The sequence below is a fragment of the Oratosquilla oratoria genome, chromosome 11, assembly GCF_046742065.1.
Source record: "Oratosquilla oratoria isolate Oo_2021 chromosome 11, ASM4674206v1, whole genome shotgun sequence".
In the NCBI taxonomy this organism is placed as follows: Eukaryota; Metazoa; Arthropoda; class Malacostraca; order Stomatopoda; family Squillidae; genus Oratosquilla; species Oratosquilla oratoria.
Genome location: NC_134787.1, coordinates 35,033,208 through 35,056,831, shown reverse-complemented (window position 1 = coordinate 35,056,831; position 23,624 = coordinate 35,033,208). Strand labels below are relative to the sequence as shown.

Here is a 23,624-nt window from a genome sequence, read left to right as displayed (position 1 = left end):
GTCACTAACTTCTTCAATCTCTCCTCTGATCCTTCCACAAGTGCAGTGTCATCAGGAAACAACAACTGGCTTATCTCCCTCTTTTCTCCATTTCCTTTAACCATCTCCAATCCCCGACCCATTACCTTTGCATTTATCTCTCACACCACTCCATCTTTGTATAAATTGGAGAGCCAAGACGACATAACACATCCCTGACAAAGTCCCATCTTTACCTCAAATCACTCTCTCCATTTCAGATTCTAACTTAAGTTCTATTACTCTTGTGTTCTTAACAGCTTTCCTCCTATCCCTTATATCTGCAATACCTTCCATAGTGCCTTCCTGTCTATCCTGTTGTAAACATCCTCACCCTTTCCATGAAGCTTTCTCACATATCAGATTTTACCACAAAAATCTGATTCATGCAACCCCTACCTGTCCTAAACCCAGACTGTTCTTCACCAATTACTCCCTTTGTTCCTGTCCTAATCCTCTCAATCAAAACCCTCCCATAAATCTTCCCAACTATACTTAAGAAACTAATCCCTCTGAAACTACTACACTCACAGTTGTCCCATTTTTCTTTGTAAAGTGGAATTATACATGCACTCCTCCAGTCTTCCAGCATTCTACCCTCTTTTAAACAAACATTGAATATCCTCACCGGCCAGTCCACCATCACTGTACCTCCTTTTTTAAGACGTTCTACTTGACACCCATCCAATCCAGGTGCCTTACCTGCTCTCATCGTCTTAACATCTGCCTTCACCTCATCTTTCCTTATTTCTCCTCCATTTTCCTCACTCATCACCGTCATTTTCTTAGCACTACCCACTGCAAATACCTTTCCCTCCCTGTCCTCCTTCACATTTAGCAACTCCCTAAAATATTCTGTCTAGCTTCCTCTTATTGCTGTCTCTTCCATTATAACCTTTCCATCTGTACCTTTTACCTTTTCTTCTCTACTTGATTGGCCTCCTCTTCCTCTCTTAATTTCTTTCCAAAACATCTTATTATTACTTTCAATATTTTCTGTCATACTCTTACCCTATTTCATGTATGCTCTCCTCTTTGCACCCTTTATCTTATGCTTTACTTCTCTTTTCTTTTCTTTGTACCTCTCATATGATTCTCTTGTCCTATTTTGTAACCAATCTGTGCATGCTTTCTTCCCTTCTACAACCTTCTTTGCTTCCTCATCCCACCACTTACTACCCTACCTTCTATTTCCTCCTATCCTCCTTGTTCCACACACCATCTTTGCACACCTTGTGACTCCCTCCTTGAACCATCCCCACATTCCTCCTCCACTCCTAGTTCTACTCTATCCCTCACTCCCTCCCACTCCTCTCTCAGCTTCTACTCCTGCTTTTCTTTCTTATTTAAGGAGTTTACTTTAAGCACCTCCCTACCTTCTGTCCTTTACCTCATTCTCCATCTATCCTTCACTCTCAGCTTACCTTCCACCAAAAAATGATCTGATATTCCCCCACTCTCTCCCCTTAGAACATGTACATCCTTAACTCTTTCTATTATTCTCCTGGTTACCACTATATAGTCCATTAAAAACCTATCTACCACAGTACCTTCCTGTCTACCTTGTCATAAGCCTTTTCCAAATCCAATAAGGCCTAAAAAACTTCCTTTTCCTAAAGCTTTCTAACATATCTGTCTTACCAAAAAAATCTGATCCTCACAACCCCTACCTTTCCTAAACCCAGACTGTTCCTCACCAATTACTCCATCTGTTCCTCTCCTAATCCTCTCAATCAAGACCCTCCCACAAACCTTCCCAACTAAACAAACTAATCCCTCTGAAACTACTATGCTGACATTTGTTCCTTTATCTCTTGTAAAATGGTACCTGGCAATAATATTCACTGGTTACCATCTCCTCTTCCACCTCTTCCTCCTACCAGCCAGTGACATGTTAATAGATTCACACTGTTGTCTGTGTTGACTTGTTTGCTACTATGGGGCTGCAAGTTTCCAGTCATTTAAACTTGAAGCAGTTACTATAATTATCATTATTACCATTATTATTATTATATGTCTTATGCTGTGCAATAGAAATTAAATGAGAATTCATGTTTTTCAGATAAGGTACTCTGGTGATACAATTACTGAGACTGAACCTGCTGGCCTTGTAAATGCTGCTGATCACCTGCTTTCATGCCGTAGGGCTGCTGAGAAGCTTGCTTCATCTGTGGCTGAAAATAACAAAAAGGTACATATTTGTATATGATATACAGTATTCATCATTTATTTGATTACCAGTTTCTCAACACTCCCTACAGAATTCATGGTTGGGCCAAGTTCATCAACCTTTGGAGTGGGAAAGGTGGCTGCATGAACAGGGTCCTTACATGGGGTGGGTGGGGGGGGGGTGTGTGGCATATGCCCTGGGGCAGCACATTTAGGGGGGTGGCATTTCTAGTTTGGACATGCAGCCCACAAGGCCAACAAAATAATTATAATAAAGAAAGGTCAAAAAAGCCCTTAATATTTTACCATAATATACGAATTTTGTGTTGGAATCAACAGAATATGAAATATTTTTCCCTTGTTCTTTCTGCAATAGTGACATTAAATGAAAATTTTAAAATCTGTTTAATAATTCCACTAGCCAATAGCTAAAACAGGCTGTAAGGGATGGAGGAAATGGAAAGTGGTGATGGGGGAGGGGGGCATCACTGAGAACTTTGCCATGGGGCAGCATTTTGCCGGGGGGGGGGGGCACTTAGGCATGTAAGGGCTCTGTGCATGGGATCTTGCTCAGAGAAACCATGGGGACTGGTACTGGTGTATTTACCTAGTTGTACCTAGTTGTATTATATGGGAAGGGGAGCTATGCTTGTAGTGACCTGTCTTTGTATCTTGCACCATCTCATTCTTAAATTCTTGTATGGTGTTTGCACAAACTATTGTTTTGTCCAATTTGTTCCAGACATCCACTACTCTGTGAGGAACACTGTTTTTTTTCGGATCTCTTATATACTTATCCTTTTTGAGTTTCTTTTCATGTCCCCTTGTTTTTCTTTTATCCCACTTTAGTAAGTTTTTTCAGTCAAGGACTTCCATGCCTTTCATGATTCTGTAAATTACCAATAGATCACCTCTTTCTCTTCTTTGTTCTGGGGTTGGTAGTTCCAGTTCAGCCAGTCAATGTCAATTTTGAGTGTTGGGGGCATCTTTGTTGTTGCTCTTTGGATTCTTTCTAATTTCCTTATATTCTTTTTTGTACTGGTGCTCATAGTGTCATAGTGTACTCCAATCTTGGTGTTATCAGTGTGACTAGTATTTTTTTTACCATCTCCTCATCCAAGTAATTAAAAGCCATCTTTATTGATCTCAGTAAATTGTATGTTTCTCCAACTATTTTGTTTATATGCTTGTCTGGGGACATGCCTTGGTGATAATTACTCCTAGGTCCTTTTCGGAACTAACTTTCTTTAATTCCTTTGTACTGATTTTATAATGTCCTGATATTCTTTTTTTACTTTTCCAAATTCCATTATACTACATTTCTTAAAGTTGAAGTTCACTCCCCACTTTTGGCTCCATTCCCAGACTTTGTCCAGGTCTCTCTGTAGCAATTCACAGTCTTTTTCTGTACTTACTTTCTTTAGTTTTGTGTCATCTGCAAAGAAGTTCATGTAGCATTCTACATCTTCATCCATGTCATTTATATATATAGCAAACATTATCGGAGCCAATACTGAACCCTGTGGGACTCTACTTATCATTTCTTCCCAGGTCGAGTTTTTATCTCTGAGCACCACTCTCATTTTCCTTCTGTGCAAGAAATCTTCCATCCATTTCAGTAATTTTCCTTGTACATCTCCTGTTGTTTCAAGTTTCCTTAATAGTTTTTTGTGTGGTACTTTATCAAACACCTTTTGTAAGTCCAGAAAAGCATAGTCTGCCCATCTGTCTCTTTCTTGCATTATATCTATTAACCTAAAAAAAAAAAAAAAAAAAAAAAAAAATTTTGTTGCACATGATCTTCCCTGTCTAAAACCAAATTGTTTTGGATTTAGTATAGTGTTCTATTCCAGATATTTAGTCCATCTACTTTTGATGACTTTTTCACAGATTTTAGCTGTTGTACTTGTAAAGGAGACCAGTCTATAGTTTGTTGGGTCTTCCTTGTCTCCCCCCTTATATACTGGCATGATATTGGCATTTTTCCAGTTTTGCAGTACCTTTCCTTCTTTGCGTGAGCAATCTGTTATCTTACATATTTTGTCCGTTAGTTCATCTACACATTCTTTTAATATCCAGTTTGCAATTCCATCTGGGCCATGTGATTTTCTGACATCAGGGTTTATTATTTGGTTCCTTATTTCTTTCTGTGTCATAATTATTTTTTTCATGGGGGGGGATCTTTTCTCTTCTTCCTTTATCCCAATTGTGTGCATTTTCTTTTGTGAATACAGATTTGAAGTGTTTGTTCATAATTTCAGCCATTTCTTTATCTTCTATATATTCTGTATTCCCTTGATGTAGTTTCACTATTTCCTGATTATTTTTTAATTTACCATTTACATATCTGTAGAATAATTTAGGTTGATCTTTACATTTGTCTATTATGTCTTTTTCATAGTTTCTTTTTTCTTCCCTACCTGTTTTTACATATTCATTTCTTTTTGATATATGTTTGCCACTTACCCTTTTTTTCCATCTTTTCCAAGCTTAGTCTCTTCTATCTTTTGCTTCACTATGTTTTTTGTTGTACCAGTACTTAATGTATACCTTTTCCTGTTTTTGTTTTCATGCATATTTATCCACTCCTTCATTATAGATTTTTTTTATTATCCATTTCTCTTCCACCTGTCTTTCTTCATTAAAGTTTTCCCAACTCACTTTTTGAAAGAATTTTCTGAGTTTTCCAAAATCCATTTTGTTATACATCAGTCTTCCTTTTCTGTTTTGCTCATTTCTTCCCAGATAAATTTTCTCTTTAATTCAAGCTTAAGTAGTATGTGGTCACTCTTCCTGGTGTCTTGTATTTCATTTTATCCACAATTTCAGGCTCTGATGTAAATATTAAGTCTAATATCGATGGTTATTATTTCTATATCTGGTATTCACTTTTGCCCATTGAGTCATTGTGTATTCAATGGTCATGTCCAGTAGTATGTTTCCACAAAGGTCCTCTCCATCTTTCACTGTCATCTCCTACCAACATATTTCTTCAGAGTTAAAGTCATCCATAATTATTAAGTTTCCTCTTTTCAGTATTTCATTTAATGTATGCCTTATGTCTTCCAACATTTTGGAATGGTCACTCTCTTTCCAAGAATGTGTTTTCTGGAGCACATATATCACTATAAATTTTCTACTTTTCATGTCACTATTTTCAATTTTTATCATAATCAATTCCACATTGTTATGATCTTTGTCACATCTTTGCCGTTCTTTGCCTTAGTCAAAAACATGACTCCTCTACCCTGTTTTTCCTTTCTATTTTTAACCCAGTGATTATGTAAACCTTGTCCAACACTATTTGGTGGTAATGGGCCTTTTAATTTTGTCTCCACAATTCCCATTATATGTTTTTTCTTCTGCCAGATAATAGTTTAATTCATTTAATCCTGAAATCATGCCATCTATGTTGGTATACATTACTTCAATTTTTTTCTTGTTCCTCCTTTTCTGTTTCCTGTGTTTCCGTTTTTTGATATACCATTTTCTCAGCCTCAAGTCCAGCACTCCAAAACAAACTCATTCTTTTCAGTCTTTGTTGTCCTCTTGTTTTTTTCATTAGCTTCATTTTTAGTGCTTTTTCTCCCTTTTTCCTCATCACTCATTTTTTTATCCATATATTTGTGTAATTTTTTACTTTTTGCCAACTTTGCTGTTTTTGTTATTACTTCTACCAGGATTTGAGACCTTAGTTTAATTTTTAGAGGTCTATTTTTTCTTTAGAGTATAGTCCCATTCTATGCACTTCTATTTCTTTTTCCATCTCTTGCCCCTCCTCTTGTATCTCTTTCAGAATTTCTTTTGCTATTTCTTTCTCCTCTTTTTCTCTTAAGTATCTAGCTACATTGTGTTTTTCTTTAATACCATATACTACTATACACTTTTTTATCAACTGTCTCCCTGACCCAATTTTCTTTCTCTTTAATTACTTTAATGACTGTTTCCTTTGCATTTTCTTCCACTTGTTGTTGTACAATTTCTTTAAAAGCTATTTTTTGGTTTTCCTGATCTACTTTCCATTGATTTTTTATTTCTTGAAGATCTGTCTCTTTTATGGTATCTCCAACTTTCTCGGTCACCGCTTGTATTTGTTCTTTTACTTCTCTTTTCAAAGCCTCATTTTTTTTAGTATCTTCATTTTTCATCTTTTCATTTTAATTTTTAACTATGTTTAATTCTTTTTTTTAGGTCATGAAGCTCTCCGTTTGTCTCAGCATTTTGTCTTTTTAACTCATTCATTTCTCTATACATTGCTCTGTATTCTACTTTTAGATCTATAATTTCATTTATTAGTTCAGCAATCTCTTGATTTTGTAGAATATTTTTATACCTTATCTCTCTTTCTAAATTTATACCTTTACATAGTATTCTACCTTCTCTTGTAAACCCAGAAAAACCACTATTATTCTCATCATACCTTAGTGAGTGAAGCAACACACTTCCTGACATATGCCCCCAGTTGATGATGATACACTATTCCAAGATTCAAGAATAGAGAAATACAAGAAATAGTGGCCAAAAAAGGCTCCAGAATGCAAGGAATAAATGGGAAGTAAATCTTTTAGAAGACCAGATACTGCTGCCACATATAATTTTTCCAAGCCAATTGAACAAGTGATGGGCCCAGTAGTATAGGGCAGAGGCTTAGAATAAAAGGAGAAGGCACATACTGAATATAACTAAGACAAGATGTTTGAGAAGTATAATAGGCATTTCAAGAATGGATAATGAGAAATGTGAAGGTGAAACAAAGAATAGGTGTTGGAAGATAGGGTTAACCAAGAGTGCTGAAATGGTTTGGGAATATGAAAAGAATGAATGAGGAATGACTAGTAACAAGAATGCAAAAAGCAGAAATAAATGAATGCTCAAGACAAGAGGAGACCTGTAATAAGATGATTGGGAAAAGGTAGCTTGGATGGCATTGGATGCCAGTAGGACAGGGAAGAAAGTGCAAGATATAAAAATGGTTGGGATTGTGAATGGACCAAAGGAATGTACTTGACTTCTGCTTTGTATTGTTGAGTGGATGGAGAGTGGGGTGGAGCTGCCATACAAAGAAGATGTGGGAATAAACCAGCTTTGGATGCCAGGCTCTGTTGTGGATAGGTTGTGCCTTGCTGCATTGCATTTGGCTCACATATTGTACCAAAGATCGCAACCTGTCGTCCCAATGGTGCTGATATGGAAGGGCTAGTGTAAGTAAATGTGGGTGTATGCTTCGACTCTTGCCACCCCAGTTTGTAGAGTAGCTGTTAATCTACACAGTAGTCAATGTACTGTGGGGACCAGTGGGGGATACCTGCAAGTGGTGGCCCTGTGAGACTGACATCAGAGAGAAATGCCTCCCTGTCACCCAGCTTGAAAACCTGTCAACACCCTTATTTCCATCTGAAGTTGCAGGCTTACTCTTGGTTTTTGGACATCTGTCAACTTCAGTTGTAGTTCCTTCATCTTTTAAAAACACAAAGAACCCTGACAGATGGTGACTACTCCCTTCCTGCTACTGTAAACAAGTGACATAGAAATAGTCCTACACACTTACAACATAGACAGGAGTCCAAAATTTATTTCTATAGAGATCTGTGGTACAACTCAAAGACCATTGCCTACCATTGTATAGCTTTAGGTTTCCTGTCACCCATGGCAATAATCATGGTCAAATTATATTATGACATACCTAGAGCTATTTGCGATTTTTCCTAAACCATATATGGTTTGTTGTATTTATGCTGAATTTCACAGGAATGAGTCAAACTTATCTCATTAAGACTTAAATAACTTTTGCCTTGATTGACACTGATTGGAAACATATAACCCTATCTATTCTACATACCAAGGGTTTTTCCCCCCTGCCAGGGAGGTAGCCAAAGTCAAAAGGCATATACCAACCTCCACCCATTTAGCTCCTCATGGATGACTGGTCATTCTTGTATCCCACCCACTGCCCTGGGTCAGCAATGCAGTAAGACAGCACATCCACAGCAAAGCCACATCACTTAATGGGTGACTCCTCCTTTCCATCCCTTGTGTAGAAAGATAGAAGACAGGGCTGTGTCAAAATATCATTCACACATAACCACTCCCTCCCCTCTCCCCACTCCCTTTCTTGCATCACATTATCATCTATACACAGCCATTCTCCACTCACCCTTATCTCCTGTCTTACCCCTTCCTTGCTCAACAGACATCCCCCTCTTGCTCAATGCCCCATTCACCCTATCCATCCATCTCGTCCTTGGTTGTCCCCTCATGTTCACTCCATCCACCTCTACCTTCCACACCTCTTTTACTTATCTTTCTTCATTCATTCTTTCCATGTGTCCTAACCATCCCAATACTCTTTCATCAACTGTATCTGCCATTTCCTTTTCCACCCCTGCTCTCCTCACCTCCTCATTTCTCACTGTATCCAACCTTGTAATCCTATATTACCCTGTAGTAGCCAGCAGTGGTTCTTGTGCTTCCCCACTTAAATCTCCCAATGAATTTTTTTTGGACTATATTGTATTAGTGTAGGCCTTTTTCTGTCAATGGATAACAAGAAATGGAGGAAAAGGTGAAGGAAGGGAACAATCACTGGTTGTCAGTTCTTATATGAAGATGTGCATGGAAAAAATAGTTGAAGTTGACAAAAAATTTTGGGCCTGGTACAAAGAATGAATGCCAGATCCTCAGGGATGCACCTTTGGATGGAATTGAAGATGATAGGTTCTGGTGATGGACGTTGGAGAGATGATTCTCTGACATCCATTTTACAGAACCTCTATAAGCAGGTTCCCTTTGTTGTTCTCTCAGGTCTGTTAACAAAACTATTGATTCCTTTGAGCTGTCTGAATGCTCATTGTACCCTGATTTCATTACAGCTTTGTGTGTACTTGTCCTAATTACCTGCTATATTTTGTCTTTTCAAAATTTCATAAATATAACTTCATTATCTTTAATAATTATAATATCAGTGTAACCCAGTTGATCACCTACTTAGTTTTTTTTTTTTTTTTGTAGCTTGCAGAAGACCTTCATCGACAACAACAAGAGATTCATGACCAGATCATGGGACAACAACGGGCTCTTCAGGAGGAACTGCAAGAACAGCAAGAACAGCTTTTCAGGAACCTCCCTCGTTTTGGCCCCAACTTTCCTTTCACTTCTTTGTTTCGTTATCCTGATCCAAATGCACAGTTTGGCTTTAAGAGGTGATCTGCTTGCCAAAGTGGAAGGTCTGTGAGACCATGCGTAGGTAGAGCTATGAAGTAGAGTGGCTTTATCAATTGGGGTTCAGGTAATGGCTGTGCAATGAATTAGGGAACAAGCAAGTTGTCCATGAATGGCAATGGATCCACAAGGAGTGCTGCATGCTTTACTCAGTCCAGCCATCTTAAAAATAAATGAGAGATTTTCAGTCATAAAAAACTTTAGCTTTAACTATATCATTAGCTATTTTGGCCTGATAGTTATCAACAGAATCATCTGGACAAATGAAATGTTTTGGGTATTATTGGGATTAATTTGTTTTTCTTGTGAATACATAAACTACTGTGCATCACTGTGATTGAAATCATAGTCTAGATTTATTTCTTCTGTTCTCCAATTGAATAAGATTGGTTATACTAGAACAGAAGATATAATGTCAATTAATATCTGAATGGATGCCAACAATAATCATATTTGTTGCATGGTTGTTCATAAAAGATTAGTTGAATGACTTAGTGAATGGTTTCACAGACAGGCAAATTTGTCTAAGTGATATCTGATATGAAAAATAATTTTCTCAATTTCCAGTGAAGAAATGAATTCTGTGAATACAGTAGCTTCAGGAACTTTATCCTTGCAGTTAAATAGGTTTACAAAGCCTCCACTGTATTCATCTAAGGTGTTCAGTTTCTTTTGAATTAACTATTTGTGTTAAAATGAGTGAAAAATATAGGCTGTTCAGTACCATTATCCATGTAAGTATGAGGGTCAGCCATCTGCAGAATAAGATAGAGTATCCAGAATAGATTAACTGAGTATGTTGCTTGGTTGTATTGGTTGATCATAGATCATTTTAACCATTCTACAATGAAGCTTAATCCTTGTATAAACAAGTTCAGCAGTAGCCATGAGATCCATGAAATACATCACTGGCTTGAAGGGCTTGAATATGCCATGTGGTGTTCCAATGTAAGCTTTAAATTCTGGAAATGGATAATGTTGAAAATCAATATTGTAATCCCTATGTTACACAGTATATAGTGATAAGAAGCACAAGAAAAAAGTCCTTATTTGTCAGACTGATATTTTATGTTTTCATTTATTCTACCCTATCTTTGTGAGAAATTATAATATTTTTGCAATTATGTTGTTTTAATTCATCAGCTACATTAATGCAAAGTAGTATTCCCCTCAGAAAATACCAGAATCCAAATCTTAATATTCCAAATTTGTTTGTGCAACTTTTAATGATGTCCCTCATAGAAAAGTAGCCTAGTGATTAATATTATTGTTTCCATAACTTGCTGTTATTGTGATTACAATGCTGTAAACAAAGCAGAATTCTGGCTGCCTCATCTCTAAATGATGTCTGAAATATTACCCTTCCATTGACAGTCATGGAAACAGCTCCAACATTAAAGCAACATCACTCTGTACTTCATTATATTTTTCAAAAACATGTTCTTCAAATGGTGCACATTACATCACTTATACTTAGGAATATCCATTGAATTTTAGCAAATAAAAAAACAAAGTTAAATATTCTTTTTCTAAGTATTCTCCAAGAGCAGACCTAATACCATAATTTCTCTACATTAGTGACCAGTGGCCCATTTTTATGTTGCAGCGTCAGGTTACAAGAAAATGCTTGATGATGTTTTATGCCACAATGTGTAGAGTCTGAAGTTACTTGTGGGTCAATCTGGTGGCCACTGCTGGTTACCTGGGAACTGTGGGTCTCCTGCAAGGGGCCTGGAGCAACAGATATAGTCAGTGGGAAGAAAGCTGCTGGATGGGGAAGACTTAAATGTTGAGACAGTTATGGTGTGTGGAAAGAATTAATAAGGAAAAATGAGTAATGTGTATGGAAAACAAAAAATGGATGGAATGAATTTAAGACAGAATGAAATGGATGGTTAGGAGAAATGGGTCTTTGGAATAAACTACAAAATGAATGGAGGGACACTGATAGAATGAAGGGATGACATGGCATGGAAGAATCCTGTTTCATAATTTTATTTTGAGTGGTTGTCTTATCTTATCAAACGAGGGTTGTAATAAACAAAAACTAGAGGATATTGAACAATATTGAAAATAATTGAGTCAATATGCTATTTGGCCTCTGTGGTGGTGGTGACATACTGAGGTGGGATAGGTGGGCGAGTGGATTTTTTGATGTGGATGTGTGCATTGATTTTGCCAATGATGTATAGGGCATGGGTTCTCAAATTGGGGTCTGTGGCACCTTGACAGGGGGTCCATGAGAGCCATCTGGGAACACTGTTGGAATGTCAACCACTGGCAGTGTACATCCAGCAGCCATCAGGAGTGTAGGCTATATTATGAGTCATTGGATAAAAAAAAAAGACTTGTTTCTATTATTTTTGTGTATTGATTATTTCTGGTTGTGTAAATGATATTTTGATGCAGCCCGGAGGTATTTCTTCCATCTATTTTTCTGCATATAAGGGGAATGCCAAATAATAGAAGTGGCCTTGCTGTGGATGTGCTGTTTTGCTCCATTGCTTCTAACTCATAGCAGTGGGTGGGATACAGGGATGATCCATCATCCAGGAAGAGCTAAGATGAGAAGGAGGAAAATATGGTGGGTGGGAGAGCTATGTGCCTTTTGACTTTGGCTACTTCCCTGGTTAAAGGGGAAAAAGCCCTTGGTATATGGGTGGATATTTTTATTGTAAATTGTTATTTTGTGTTTGTGTCTTGCCTTTGTGTCAATCAGCTATGTGAGGGAGTCCTTGGTTTATTTTCTGTCATAAAAAGGGTCCTTCATTGAAAAAAAAAAAAAAAAAAAAAAAAAAACCTGGTATAGGGGAAGTGCTGACTTCATGTATGTAATCTCAAAATTACATAAATATGAGCCCACTCCCAATCACTTCGTACTGTCATGCTTGGGAAATTACTTTTTGACAACCATTCTCTAATTTCTTTTATAGTTTGAAACTGTACCTTTGTATTTTATTTGTGTTCTTGAATTTGATTATCCCTGTCTGGCTACTTGATGAATCACCCATTGTTGTGAATATCTTGAAGTAATGAATTTGAATGATTGGATCCACTTATGGGTTGTTCATCCATTAAGCCTGATAGATATTCATTCAATCTCGATTTGAAACATTTTACTGGAACCAAACTGTTTTTGTATTTTTCCAATAGAAAAAAAAAAGAAAAGAAAAAAGAAACGATACAAATTTTCTGGGTGGAACCTAGTCTACTCCTCAAGCTGTTGGGCATGCTGATGACCCTGAGGGAATAGGGGCAAAGGAGTCTTTTTTCTTTAATTCTTTAAAGTTGTGCACTGTGTATTCCTTAAAATGTCAGTAGCCATCCCCTAATTCATGAAAAAAAAAAAAAAAATTCTTGTTTGGAACTGTGTGTTTACAGTTCCAATGATGCATTATTTGACTTTTGTGTGCATGCGCACATGTCTTGAGATAAACTGTATGCTAGGTAGAGTTCTGTCGCACAGAGTGTGTATGTAAAATGTAGTACAGTATTTCTTTTAAACTCAGTGTAAAAGTAAACAAAGAAAAGAAGCTCGCGGGCCGAGTGGGTTAGGATGTCGTTACTTGTGGCGAAATTTGAGGGGATGTCAGTTCGAATCCTGCCACCGGTGAAGTTGGACCTAGGGCATGGTCCATTAAATTCCATGCTACAAAGCCCTCTGTGAGGGGCACCGTCCTAACCTTCTGATAGGGGGGAGTACATACATACATACATACATATACCAAAGGCTTTTTCCCCCCTTACACGGGGGGGTAGCCAAAAAGAAAAAGGCCTAGAAACCACCCCCACCCATTCCATTTCCTATATATTCCACTCCCCTCCACCCTCCTCCCTCCCTCTTATCTTGGCACCTCCTGGATGACGGGTCATCCCTGCATCCTGTCCACTGCCCTGGGTCAGAAGCAGTGTCGCAAGACACAGCACAGCCACAGCAAGGGCGCTTCATAAATTCAGCGACCCCCCCTCTCTGTCCCCTCATACAGAAAAGGAAAAGACGGGGAGAAATCCCTTCGGGCTGCGTCAATTTTTTCTCATACATACTTCCTCACCCCATCCCCCACCCACGCCCCCTCATGCATCACAGCATCATCCATACACAACCCTTCTCCATTCACCCCTGTCTTCTGTCCTCTCTTGTCCTTCCTCCACAGACATTCCTCTCTTCTGTAATGCCCCTTTCACCCCATCCATCCATCTCATCCAAGGATGCCCCCTCATCTTCACTCCTTCCACCTCTGCCTTCCACACTTCTTTTACTATTATTTCTTCACTCATTCTTTCCATGTGTCCAAACCATCCTAATACTTTCATCAACCCTATCTCCCAGCTCCCTTTCCACCACTGTTCTCCTCCTCACCTCCTCATTTCTCACTCTATCCAGCCTAGTAACCCCTATCATACTTCTCAGACATTTCATCTCTAACACATTCAAACTCCTTCTCTCTTCCTCTCTTATGTTCCATGTTTCTGCCTCATACAGTGCTGTTGGCACAATCACTCCTTCATATAACCTTCTCTTAGCATCCATTCACAGATTTCTATTTCTCATTACACTTTTTAATCCACCAAGGCATTTACTTGCTTCTCTCAATCTACATTCTACCTCCACCCCCACTCCTCCCTTTCCTGCCACATTCGCACCCAAGTATCTAAAACTATCCACTTCCTCTAGTCTTTCACCCTTTATGCTCACTTCCAGCCTGCTGTCATTCTCTCCCCTTGTACATCTCATCACCTTACTTTTGCCCATATCTATCTTCAGCTTCCTTCTTCACACACCTTCCCAATCTCTGTCACTAACTTCCTCAATCCTTCCTCTGATCCTGCCACAAGTGCAGTGTCATCAGCAAACAACAACTGGCTCACCTCCCACTTTTCTCCATTTTCTTTAACCATCTCCAACCCCTGACCCACTACCCTTGCATTCACCTCTCGCACCACCCCATCTATGTAAAGATTGAACTGCCAGGGCGACATAACACATCCCTGACGAAGTCCCACCTTTACCTCAAACCATTCACACTCTCCATTTCTAATCCTAACACAAGCTCTACTACTATCGTAAAAACTCTTGACTGCTCTTAACAGCTTTCCTCCTATCCCATACATCTGCAGTACCTCCCACAGCCTTCCTGTCTACCCTGTCATAAGCCTTTTCCAGATCCATAAAAGCCCAAAAAATCATCCTTACCTTTTCCTATAGCTTTCTCACATATCTGTCTTACCACAAAGATCTGATCTACACAACCCCTACCTGTCCTAAACCCACACTGTTCCTCACCAATTACTCCCTCTCTTCCTCTCCTAATCCTCTCAATCAAGACCCTCCCATAAGCCTTCCCAACTACAATCAACAAGCTGATCCCTCTGAAACTACTACACTCACACTTGTCCCCCTTTCCCTTGTAAAGCGGAACTATACAAGCACTCCTTCAGTCCTCCGGCACTCTACCCTCTCTTAAACAAATATTAAATAACCTTACCAGCCAGTCCATCATAACTGTACCTCCTTTCTTCAGACATTCTGCATGGCATCCATCCAACCCAGGTGCCTTACCTGCTCTCATCATCTTAACAGCTGCTTTCACTTTATCTTTTCCTATTTCTCCTTCATTTTCCCCACTCATCACTCAGCCAATACCCCATCTGGGGTATTGGCTGCATGTTATTGTGGCAAAGTAGCATGCAGTTGATGCTTTAGGGTCTATATAGGGTGCCCCTACAGACCAGAGCCACACATCATTTTGTCTGTGATAAAAGAAAACTCTGTTCATAGAGAAATTATGACACTTTTATACTACGACTGTCCCTCTGTTATGCTGTCCCCCATCCCCTTGTTACTGTTCTGTACCATTTCTCTGAATATTCATTTCCTTTTTTTGCCTACCCTGTGGTGGGGGAAGAGAATACTACCACCAAGTCTTTCCACTCGAGTCGTAAAAGGCGACAAAAAATGGGACAGGGGATGGGATTAGGAGTGCTGCTACCTGTAGCCCCAAAAGGGGACATTCCTAAAAAAAGTACAGGGGGGAGTATGCGACATTGAACCATATAATTATTAAAGCTCAACTGAGAATTTTGGATTTCTTTATTTTTTGTTATTTTATGCATGAAAATGTAACTTAGAAGTTAGAACATTAAAATGCACATTTCTAGCATTTTATGGTCTTGATTTTATCCAAATAGCAGAAATTCTTGTGTGGAACTGTCACACTGTGTGCTTTACAGTTCCAGTGATGCTTTATTTGACTTTTGTGCACATGTGCACATGTCTTGAGATAAACTGCCTGCTAGGTAGAGGTCTTGATTTTATCCAAATAGCAGAAATTTTTGTGTGGAACTGTGTGCTTTACAGTTCCAGTGATGCATTATTTGAATTTTGTGTGCATGTGTACATGTCTTGAGACAAACTGCACGCTAGGTAGAGTTCTGTTGCACACACAGTGCTGCCTCATTGTGTATGTAAAAAGTAATATCTTTTTTAACTTGGTGTAAAAGTAAACAAAGAAAAGGAAGCTCGCTGGCTGAGCGGGTTAGGACGTCGTTACTTGCGGCGAAAGTTGAGGGGATGGCAGTTTGAATCCTGCCACCGGCGAAGTTGGACCTAGGGCATGGTCCATTAAATTCCACTCTTCAAAGCCCTCTGTAAGGGGTACTGTCCTAGCCTTCCGATAGGAGGTATGTGATGTTAAACCAAATCATTATTAAAGGTCAACTGAGAATTTTGGATTTCTTTATTTTTTGTTATTTCATGGATGAAAATATAACTTAGAAGTTAGAACATTAAAATGCACATTTCTAGCATTTTATGGTCTTGATTTGATCCAAATAGCATGATCTTAAAAGTGCCTGATAGCAGATGAACTTTTCAGTGTCTTAGTTACATTTTCCACCACTAGGGCATACTGATGATGTAACAGCTGCTGTTTACATTCTTCAACATGGACAGCATGCAATACAAAAGTGACTTCACATGACATTGAGTGAAGAAAATTGATCATATTTGGATGCCCTTTCATGTTCCAGGAATGTTATTTGAGGGGGGGGGGGGCGAACCGATAACCGATACTTGAAACACGCCGATATTTTAACCCCAAGAATAATGCTGTTGGATTGGAGATTGGTCCAAAAACCTAAGTCCGTTTTGCTCGTAATTTTATGTAAAATCATTCCGAAATATTCCAGTAAATTCAGAAATTTGGGTTTTGTCTGAAATGAGGCTGGTGGACGACGACCTTTGCCTTCATTAACTGCCGCTCAAATACACAAAAACAACTCACTGTTTTGCAAGTTACATTACAACATGCCAACCTGAAAGAATTTGCAAGACATCTGTTTACAACTTTACATTTGCCCGACCGCTGCAACGTAGTCGGTGCGCAGGGCGCGGAGTAAATAAGACAATGACGCCAAATGAAAAGTTGACACCTTCAAATTCTACAAGCAGATACAAACAGAAACACCTGCGCAGCTGCCTTCACAAATTAATCAAATGTTTGACGAAAACGACATAGCCCATCACATACAAGTACTGACTGATTATGAACGTGTACTATACTCGGGGCGGGCCCCCTGGGCGCCCCCCCTTGTATCCGCGCCTGCAATGTGGGTACGGAATAAGGATACACGTAACAAAATATACAGTATATACAATAGACTATGTAAAAATGCATGTTTTTATGAATTTACAGCGAAATGAAAAATCATAAATTGGTACTTTTATTTCTTTCAGGCTGTACAGGTATCTTGCCTATCGTAATTTAGTAGAGTGGTGTTGGCAACAACTGGGGAAAAGAAATCGACTGCCCCTTCCATTGTGTGTTAGAGACCAAATTAGGAAAAAATGACCTGCGACAGATGGAGATTACACAGGATTTGAATACCCTTCAGCAATGACTTTAGTTTAGATTCTTGGAATTATATTCGGAGTACTATTTGTCCTTGGTATATGAAAAGAGTTCACTGTGTTGGATGATTAAATCTGGACCTTTATTTCTGAATGATGTCAGACTTCTCTTGTTTTTCATACAAGAACAGACTGGTTCAGGAACTTTCCTAATGGACTAAAGTTTGGCATCTCTTGCAAGTTTGTATGATGGACATTCAGAATGTAACCTCAGTAATTTACCAAGTAAAATCTGTACATATTCTGTAGATACAAAATGGAGATTTGTGGTTTATACATTTTATTGTTTAGTTTGTCATATTATCAGAGTAATATAATTTTTTTAAGCAAGTATTAATTTTGGATTTATCACATTGCTCCAGTAGGAAGTCCAATGCAGTTTCTCAGTTTGGATGCAATATGTATCACAATCATGCTTCATACACTCACTATATGTTAGATCAACCTTCCTCTCCTTTGCCACTCCAACACTTGCTTTGGCTTTAAAATAAGATATAGTCCATTGCACCTCTTAATTTTTTCCAGTTTTCTGCTTTTTACATGAATTTTCATTGAAATGAAGGGCAGCAAGTAGTAGTCTGCAAGTGGAAAATTAATAATGATAATTTTCAATCACCATAAATGTATTTTACCATTTTCAATATGAATTCAGGCCCCTTGTGCCAGAATAAACAGTGAAATTACATTAAGAGATGTTTGAAGTTACATATGTACTTGCCTTCCTTTCATTGCTTCATAAAAAAAAAGTGCTGGGACTTGGGAGCAAAGAAGCACACAACCCTGAGATACAATTCCAGTGCTGATATTTGTTGACAAGGCGAGACCTGACCGATATCCCTGAGAAGTGCTTTCTGCGTTACTATGAGCACAAGCTCTTTGTATGCTTTTGAACCTGAAAGCAAGATGATAAGCAGGCTGTTGTGTGGTGCAAAGTGCAAGTGCAAAGCTAAAAACATGGTGCAGTGTTGGTAGTAGCTACTATTCCCTGTCAACCAGTACTACATGCCAGTTCCTTGTCTAAAGCTTTACTACATTTTGTATTATAATTTGCAAGAAACGCCAGGATGACACTGTCAAATACTGTTAAATTTTATTACATTGTACAGGAGAGAGGACGAAAATTCTATAAAATCTTTGACAGTGTGACTGGGCTTATTACCTTCTTTCAGGGTCAGGGTCCCGAGTGTACTGTTTTTTTTTTTCCGAAATGTTTCGAACATTTTCGCTAAAATCTAGGCTTCCATGAATCGTGTTGTCTGCACCGAATGATCCAGTCCTTTTTGCTATCAGGATCTTTCGAAAAAGAATGAAAATGAAGTCCATATGCAGCAGAAAGTTTCGTCGAATCTGTTGCAATTTGCGGCTACACAATAAACCATTTTCGAACTAAATACTTGATCAAACCTTGCTAACATACGAAATATATTAGATCACTATCAAGTTGACAGTGCAGCACGGAATTTTATTGTACAACATATGGCTTGCATCAGAATGTAAACAGCGAGATTGACGTGATAACCGATAGAACCTTACGAGAACAGCCAAAGATCGGCGAAGGAAAATTTCGTCTGCTACCGATATTTTGATATGCCTTTTTATCACATTGCGTAATAATTAGGCTTTATTTTTGCATTATTCTATCAAAAAGTGACAAAGCCATACCTTTAGCAAATATTTACCACCTCTTTGTAAATCTTCTCATTTGACCTTTAAATGAATGGATCAACTTTGACCAACTTAGGCAGTAAGTAAAAATTATTTTAGTTTGTTTAAGATTTTTATCAAGTTTATGTAAATCTTTATGTTTGTTTAATTTTACACAATATGAAAACAATGCCTAATCTTTTTCTGAAGCAGCAACCCCACTAAATTTAGTGGTTCGCAATCTGTAGAATTTGGCAATGCAGGGATAATATTGTGGAACCTTGTACCGAGGTAAGTACCGAGTTAATACATTGACTCAATTTATTGTTAGCAATTGATCGAGTAGGGAATACATTAGATGTGGGACACATGTTTCGTAGTAATTAAGTGTTGCTTGCAAAGTTAGAAAAATCAGAGAGAGAAAAAAAATATTTAATCAAGTATAGCAATTATGGAACGTATTGTAACAATATTGCAGTAATCTGTTTTAGACAAAGACATACAATGGTTATTGAAGTATCTCAATTTTAGCAAAATATATTCAGTGACTAATCACTAATCAAACGACATAACAGCAGTGATTGTGCAAGATAATCAGTCTTGATCCGTCCCACACAAGATGGAAAATAGCTTAATCTTTTCTATTCTGAATATAGCCTGTCAGAGGACAAAATGAAAGGAAAAGTTCCACCAAATACAGAAGGAGGTGGGTTGACTGCAATAGACTATAACCACTTCTCCACGGGAGGAGTGGAGAGGGGGGTGGAGGTTATCACTAAGATGAATGAAATAGCGCAGCGGCAGTCGGTGGAGTGGGGGTGGATGGTCCACGTATACATGTATAAGGGGTTCCCACAGAAATTTGTGTGTGTGTGTTTTGGAGGGGATATATCAAGATGCACACTTCAAAGTGGCCACATAGGCATATCTTTACATTATCTGCATGACTTACAGTTTGGCTTTCATCAATCATACACTGGTATTCTATAACTTAAAAAGTTAACGAAATTATACGTGACGACCGGCAATTTTTGAAACACCCTGGATTTCTAGAGTGGGTAACTACCCCCCCCCTCCCATTGACCCCTCCCATTGACCCCTCTTCCACCAACGGATGCTCATGACGATCATTGGTTCCTAGACTATTTCATGTCATGGACCACTAGCAGCTCAATTAGAAATATATCGTGAACCACTTAATTTTTGGGTAAGGATGAATGAAACATACATAGCGAAATTTCAAAATATAGAAGAACCACTGACTTAGATGAATGGTGTGGGTCGGTACGAGCGGTCTAGTACTCGGTAAAGCTCGTTTCACACACATCGACTTTTAGTCGTGCGCCGTCCACGACACGACATCGTGCTCTCAAATAACCATGGGTGTCTATGGACGCTCTCACACGTGGCCGTGGTCAAGACGTGTAAAAGAGTTCATAGACACCCATGGTTGACGTTGATGGATAATTGTCAACTTTTAAGATATCGCTAGAGATTCGTGGGTGATAACTTGCGAAAATTGTAAAGAAATATAAGATTATTTAGTTTATATATTGGTAACAAGAGTTGGTAAATAGTTGCTAGAAATTGCAAAACTTCTCGTCTTTGGAATAAAAAGATTAAACGAATATAAAATTTAAGAAGTGTTGTGGGACTTTTGTGTAGATTAAGTAAGGTTAGGGTAGGCTGTTGTACAATAGGATAGGTCTTGACAAGTATTATCAAATACAAGTGTACTGATCGAAAATGGCACATTCTTTTTATATGGAAACAGCTATATGTAGTCATAAGTGAGTATACCGTAGTCTTAAGTGGCTATATTGTCGTCTGAAGTGGCTATTTTGTCGTGTCATATGTCTATTTTGTCGTCTCAAGTGGCTATATCGTAGTCTTAAGTGACTATACCGTAGTCTTAAGTAACTATACCGTCCTCTTAAGTGGCTATTTAGTCGTTTCAAGTGGCTATACCATCGTCTAAAATAGCTATATCGTCGTCTTAGTTTACCTGCATTTACATCTAATGACCAATAGGAAATATAGCACAAACCCACCTTGAGCACCAAGCCGCTGAAAGCACCCACGACCACCACTGCCATTCAGGGTCCACTGGCTGCCGCCTGCCGGCTCCACTTGGAACTCGCTGCCTCAATTCGCTGAGTGGTTGGTGCTAAAGGCGCTCACTCAGATATTATGTCATTAACTTCAGCCAGTCACATACCGCCTCAAGTCATGTCACTTGCAATAGTGTTTCTGTCTTTGGCGACAATATCGCGCCAAGGAGGTGGAGTTGTTGAGGTGGCAAAGGAGATATTTAAGGAGTATGGTAAAAGGGAGGAATAAAAGTCGGATAGTGATCAGGATTTTTTTTTAATGGTGATTAGTCACGACTCGATCCGTAGGCGTGTCATTAAAGTTTTTTCTTCAAATATGGGCTTCATAAAACGTATATAATTCATACTCCATACGGGGTTAGCCTATACATTTAACTAAAACCACAACTATAAGATGTAACTAAACTGTACCGCCATACAACAATAACCAAACAAATGAAAGGTTAATACTTATGGGGGCTTGAGAATGAAGTCGAGATAAGACTGAATACAGTTCAGACCTGTTAAGATTTAAAATTCACCAATGAATAGGAATCGGCCCAGTTGAGTTCATGTACAGTTCCGAAGTTCACAAGACGGAGGAAAGGTACTGAACATGGAGATTACAGAGAAAAGGAAGCCTCATGTCTTTCTTGCAGAAGACCTACGGCCTCTGGGAATCCGGATATGGTCACCGGCTGGTCCCATGGGCCCCTCAGGAAAGAAATACTTTGTTATTGATTTAAAATAGCAATTACCGACAAAATGGTCAGAGTCGACAGTATATGAGGATGAAACCTTTCTAACGAGTACAACGTTTCACTTGATGAAGCCTTTTTAAGTACATGGTGTATTCAGCAAGCGAAAGGTACTTTTAGGAAAGGTTTCATTCTCGTATAGTGTCTAGTTTGTTATTTTGTCTATGTTTGTCAATGTTATTTTGTCTATTTTTTCACTGTTATTGTCGAGGATGTTGGATGAGGTGTTCAGTGTCTTCTGTGTGGTGGTTGCATCTGGAGCATGAGGGAGGCACGCCGTGGTGGGATTCAAACTTTTTTAACAACAGATTCTCTCACTGTAGCAGGCAGATATCATTTAGGCCAGCGTTTCTCAACCAGGGTTCCCCGGAACCCTAAGGTTCCGCAAAAGGTCCCTAAGGGTTCCGCGAGAACAAGTGAGATGAGCTAATGCACCTTTGATTTTTTATTTGATTTCATATACGTAATATAATTAAACACGCACGGCATATTCTTGGTTATTGCAATAATGTGATATAGACATCATCCTATCTAACCTATTATTGCGATGAAAATAAAATGAGAAAGATATGGTATATGTGTTTTTCTCGCAGGGGTTCCTTGAGACATGCAATTTATTTTAAAGGTTACGTAAGGGTAAAAAGGTTGAGAAATGCTAACTTAGGCTGTATTAGCCTTATAAGCCCATCTTTGATAACCGGTTGGCGGAGCTCATGAAATTCCAAGAACAGGTTCGTACGAACCGGTATGAACCGGCTGAATCCCATTGCTGAGGCTCTGTACGTCGTAGTCCATTGAAGGTAAAACAAAACAAAACAAAACAACTTTAGATTAATTCATTATATTCTCAGTGATACAAGTGGCACATTGGCTGTTGTAACCCAATGCTGGCCGCTGTCGTTGGAACGCAGGCGGATATGTGACTAAAGGCTGCTATTTTCTTTACCAAACTGCAGTAAACAAACTTAAAAGAAAACTCTTATAAATGGTAATGGAGACGTTGGGTGGATGTGTAAATTGATGTGTGTTTTGAAGTCGATAGCGATGTCGACTGGTGTAAATGAAGTTACTCTTTTGTAGTGTTGAGGAACTGGGTGATGAGAATGTAGTGGTTTTCCACTTTTTATATGTATATATACACACACCCACACAAAAACACACACACACACACACACACACACACACACACACACACATATATATATATATATATATATATATATATATATATATATATATATATATATTATATATAAACACACACACACACACACACACACACACACACACACACACACACACACACACACACACACACACACACACACATATATATGTATATATATACACGCACACACATACACACACACACACACGGCTCGGTGGCAGATTGGTAAAGCACTGGCCTCACAAGCCAGAGAACCGGGGTTCGATTCCCCGGCCGGGCGGAGATAAGTTGGGTTTGTCTCCTTTCACGTGTAACCCCTGTTCACCTAGCAGTGAGTAGGTACGGGACGTTAGTCAAGGAGTTGTGACCTTGCTGTCCCGGTGTGTGGTGTGTGTGGTCTCAGACCTACCCAGAGATCGGCAAATAATGAGCTCTGAGCTCACTGCCGTAGGGTGGTGTCTGGCTGTCTCGACAGAGACTGCAGCAGATCCGAGGTGAATACACACACACACACACACACACACACACACATATATATATATATATTTATATATATATATACATATATACATATATACACATGTATATATATACATGTGTATATTTATACATACATATATATATATATATATATATATACACATATATAT

At 38.6% G+C, this 23,624-nt stretch overlaps 1 protein-coding gene and 1 long non-coding RNA gene across 4 annotated transcripts in view; one reads left to right on the top strand and one right to left on the bottom strand.

Annotated features, from left to right (window-relative positions):
* Window positions 1-10,924, top strand: part of LOC143029732 (uncharacterized) — a 39,699-nt gene extending 28,775 nt beyond the window's left edge. For both annotated transcript variants that reach the window (XM_076192608.1, XM_076192609.1), the window contains 2 exons: window positions 2,081-2,209; window positions 9,196-10,924. In XM_076192608.1, the coding sequence (XP_076048723.1) occupies window positions 2,081-2,209; window positions 9,196-9,390 (324 nt within the window). In that variant the 3' untranslated portion in view covers window positions 9,391-10,924. The remainder of the gene's footprint in view (window positions 1-2,080; window positions 2,210-9,195) is intronic.
* On the bottom strand, window positions 10,527-22,952 carry LOC143029733 (uncharacterized). Of its 2 annotated transcripts, none has more exons than XR_012966870.1 (2): window positions 21,010-22,952; window positions 10,527-17,892 (listed from the first exon to the last, which is right to left on the bottom strand). It is a non-coding gene; the product is annotated as an uncharacterized LOC143029733 (long non-coding RNA). The 2 variants fall into 2 exon arrangements; XR_012966871.1 differs by lacking the exon at window positions 21,010-22,952 and adding an exon at window positions 18,474-21,003.
* Between the last annotated feature and the right edge of the window lie 672 nt (window positions 22,953-23,624).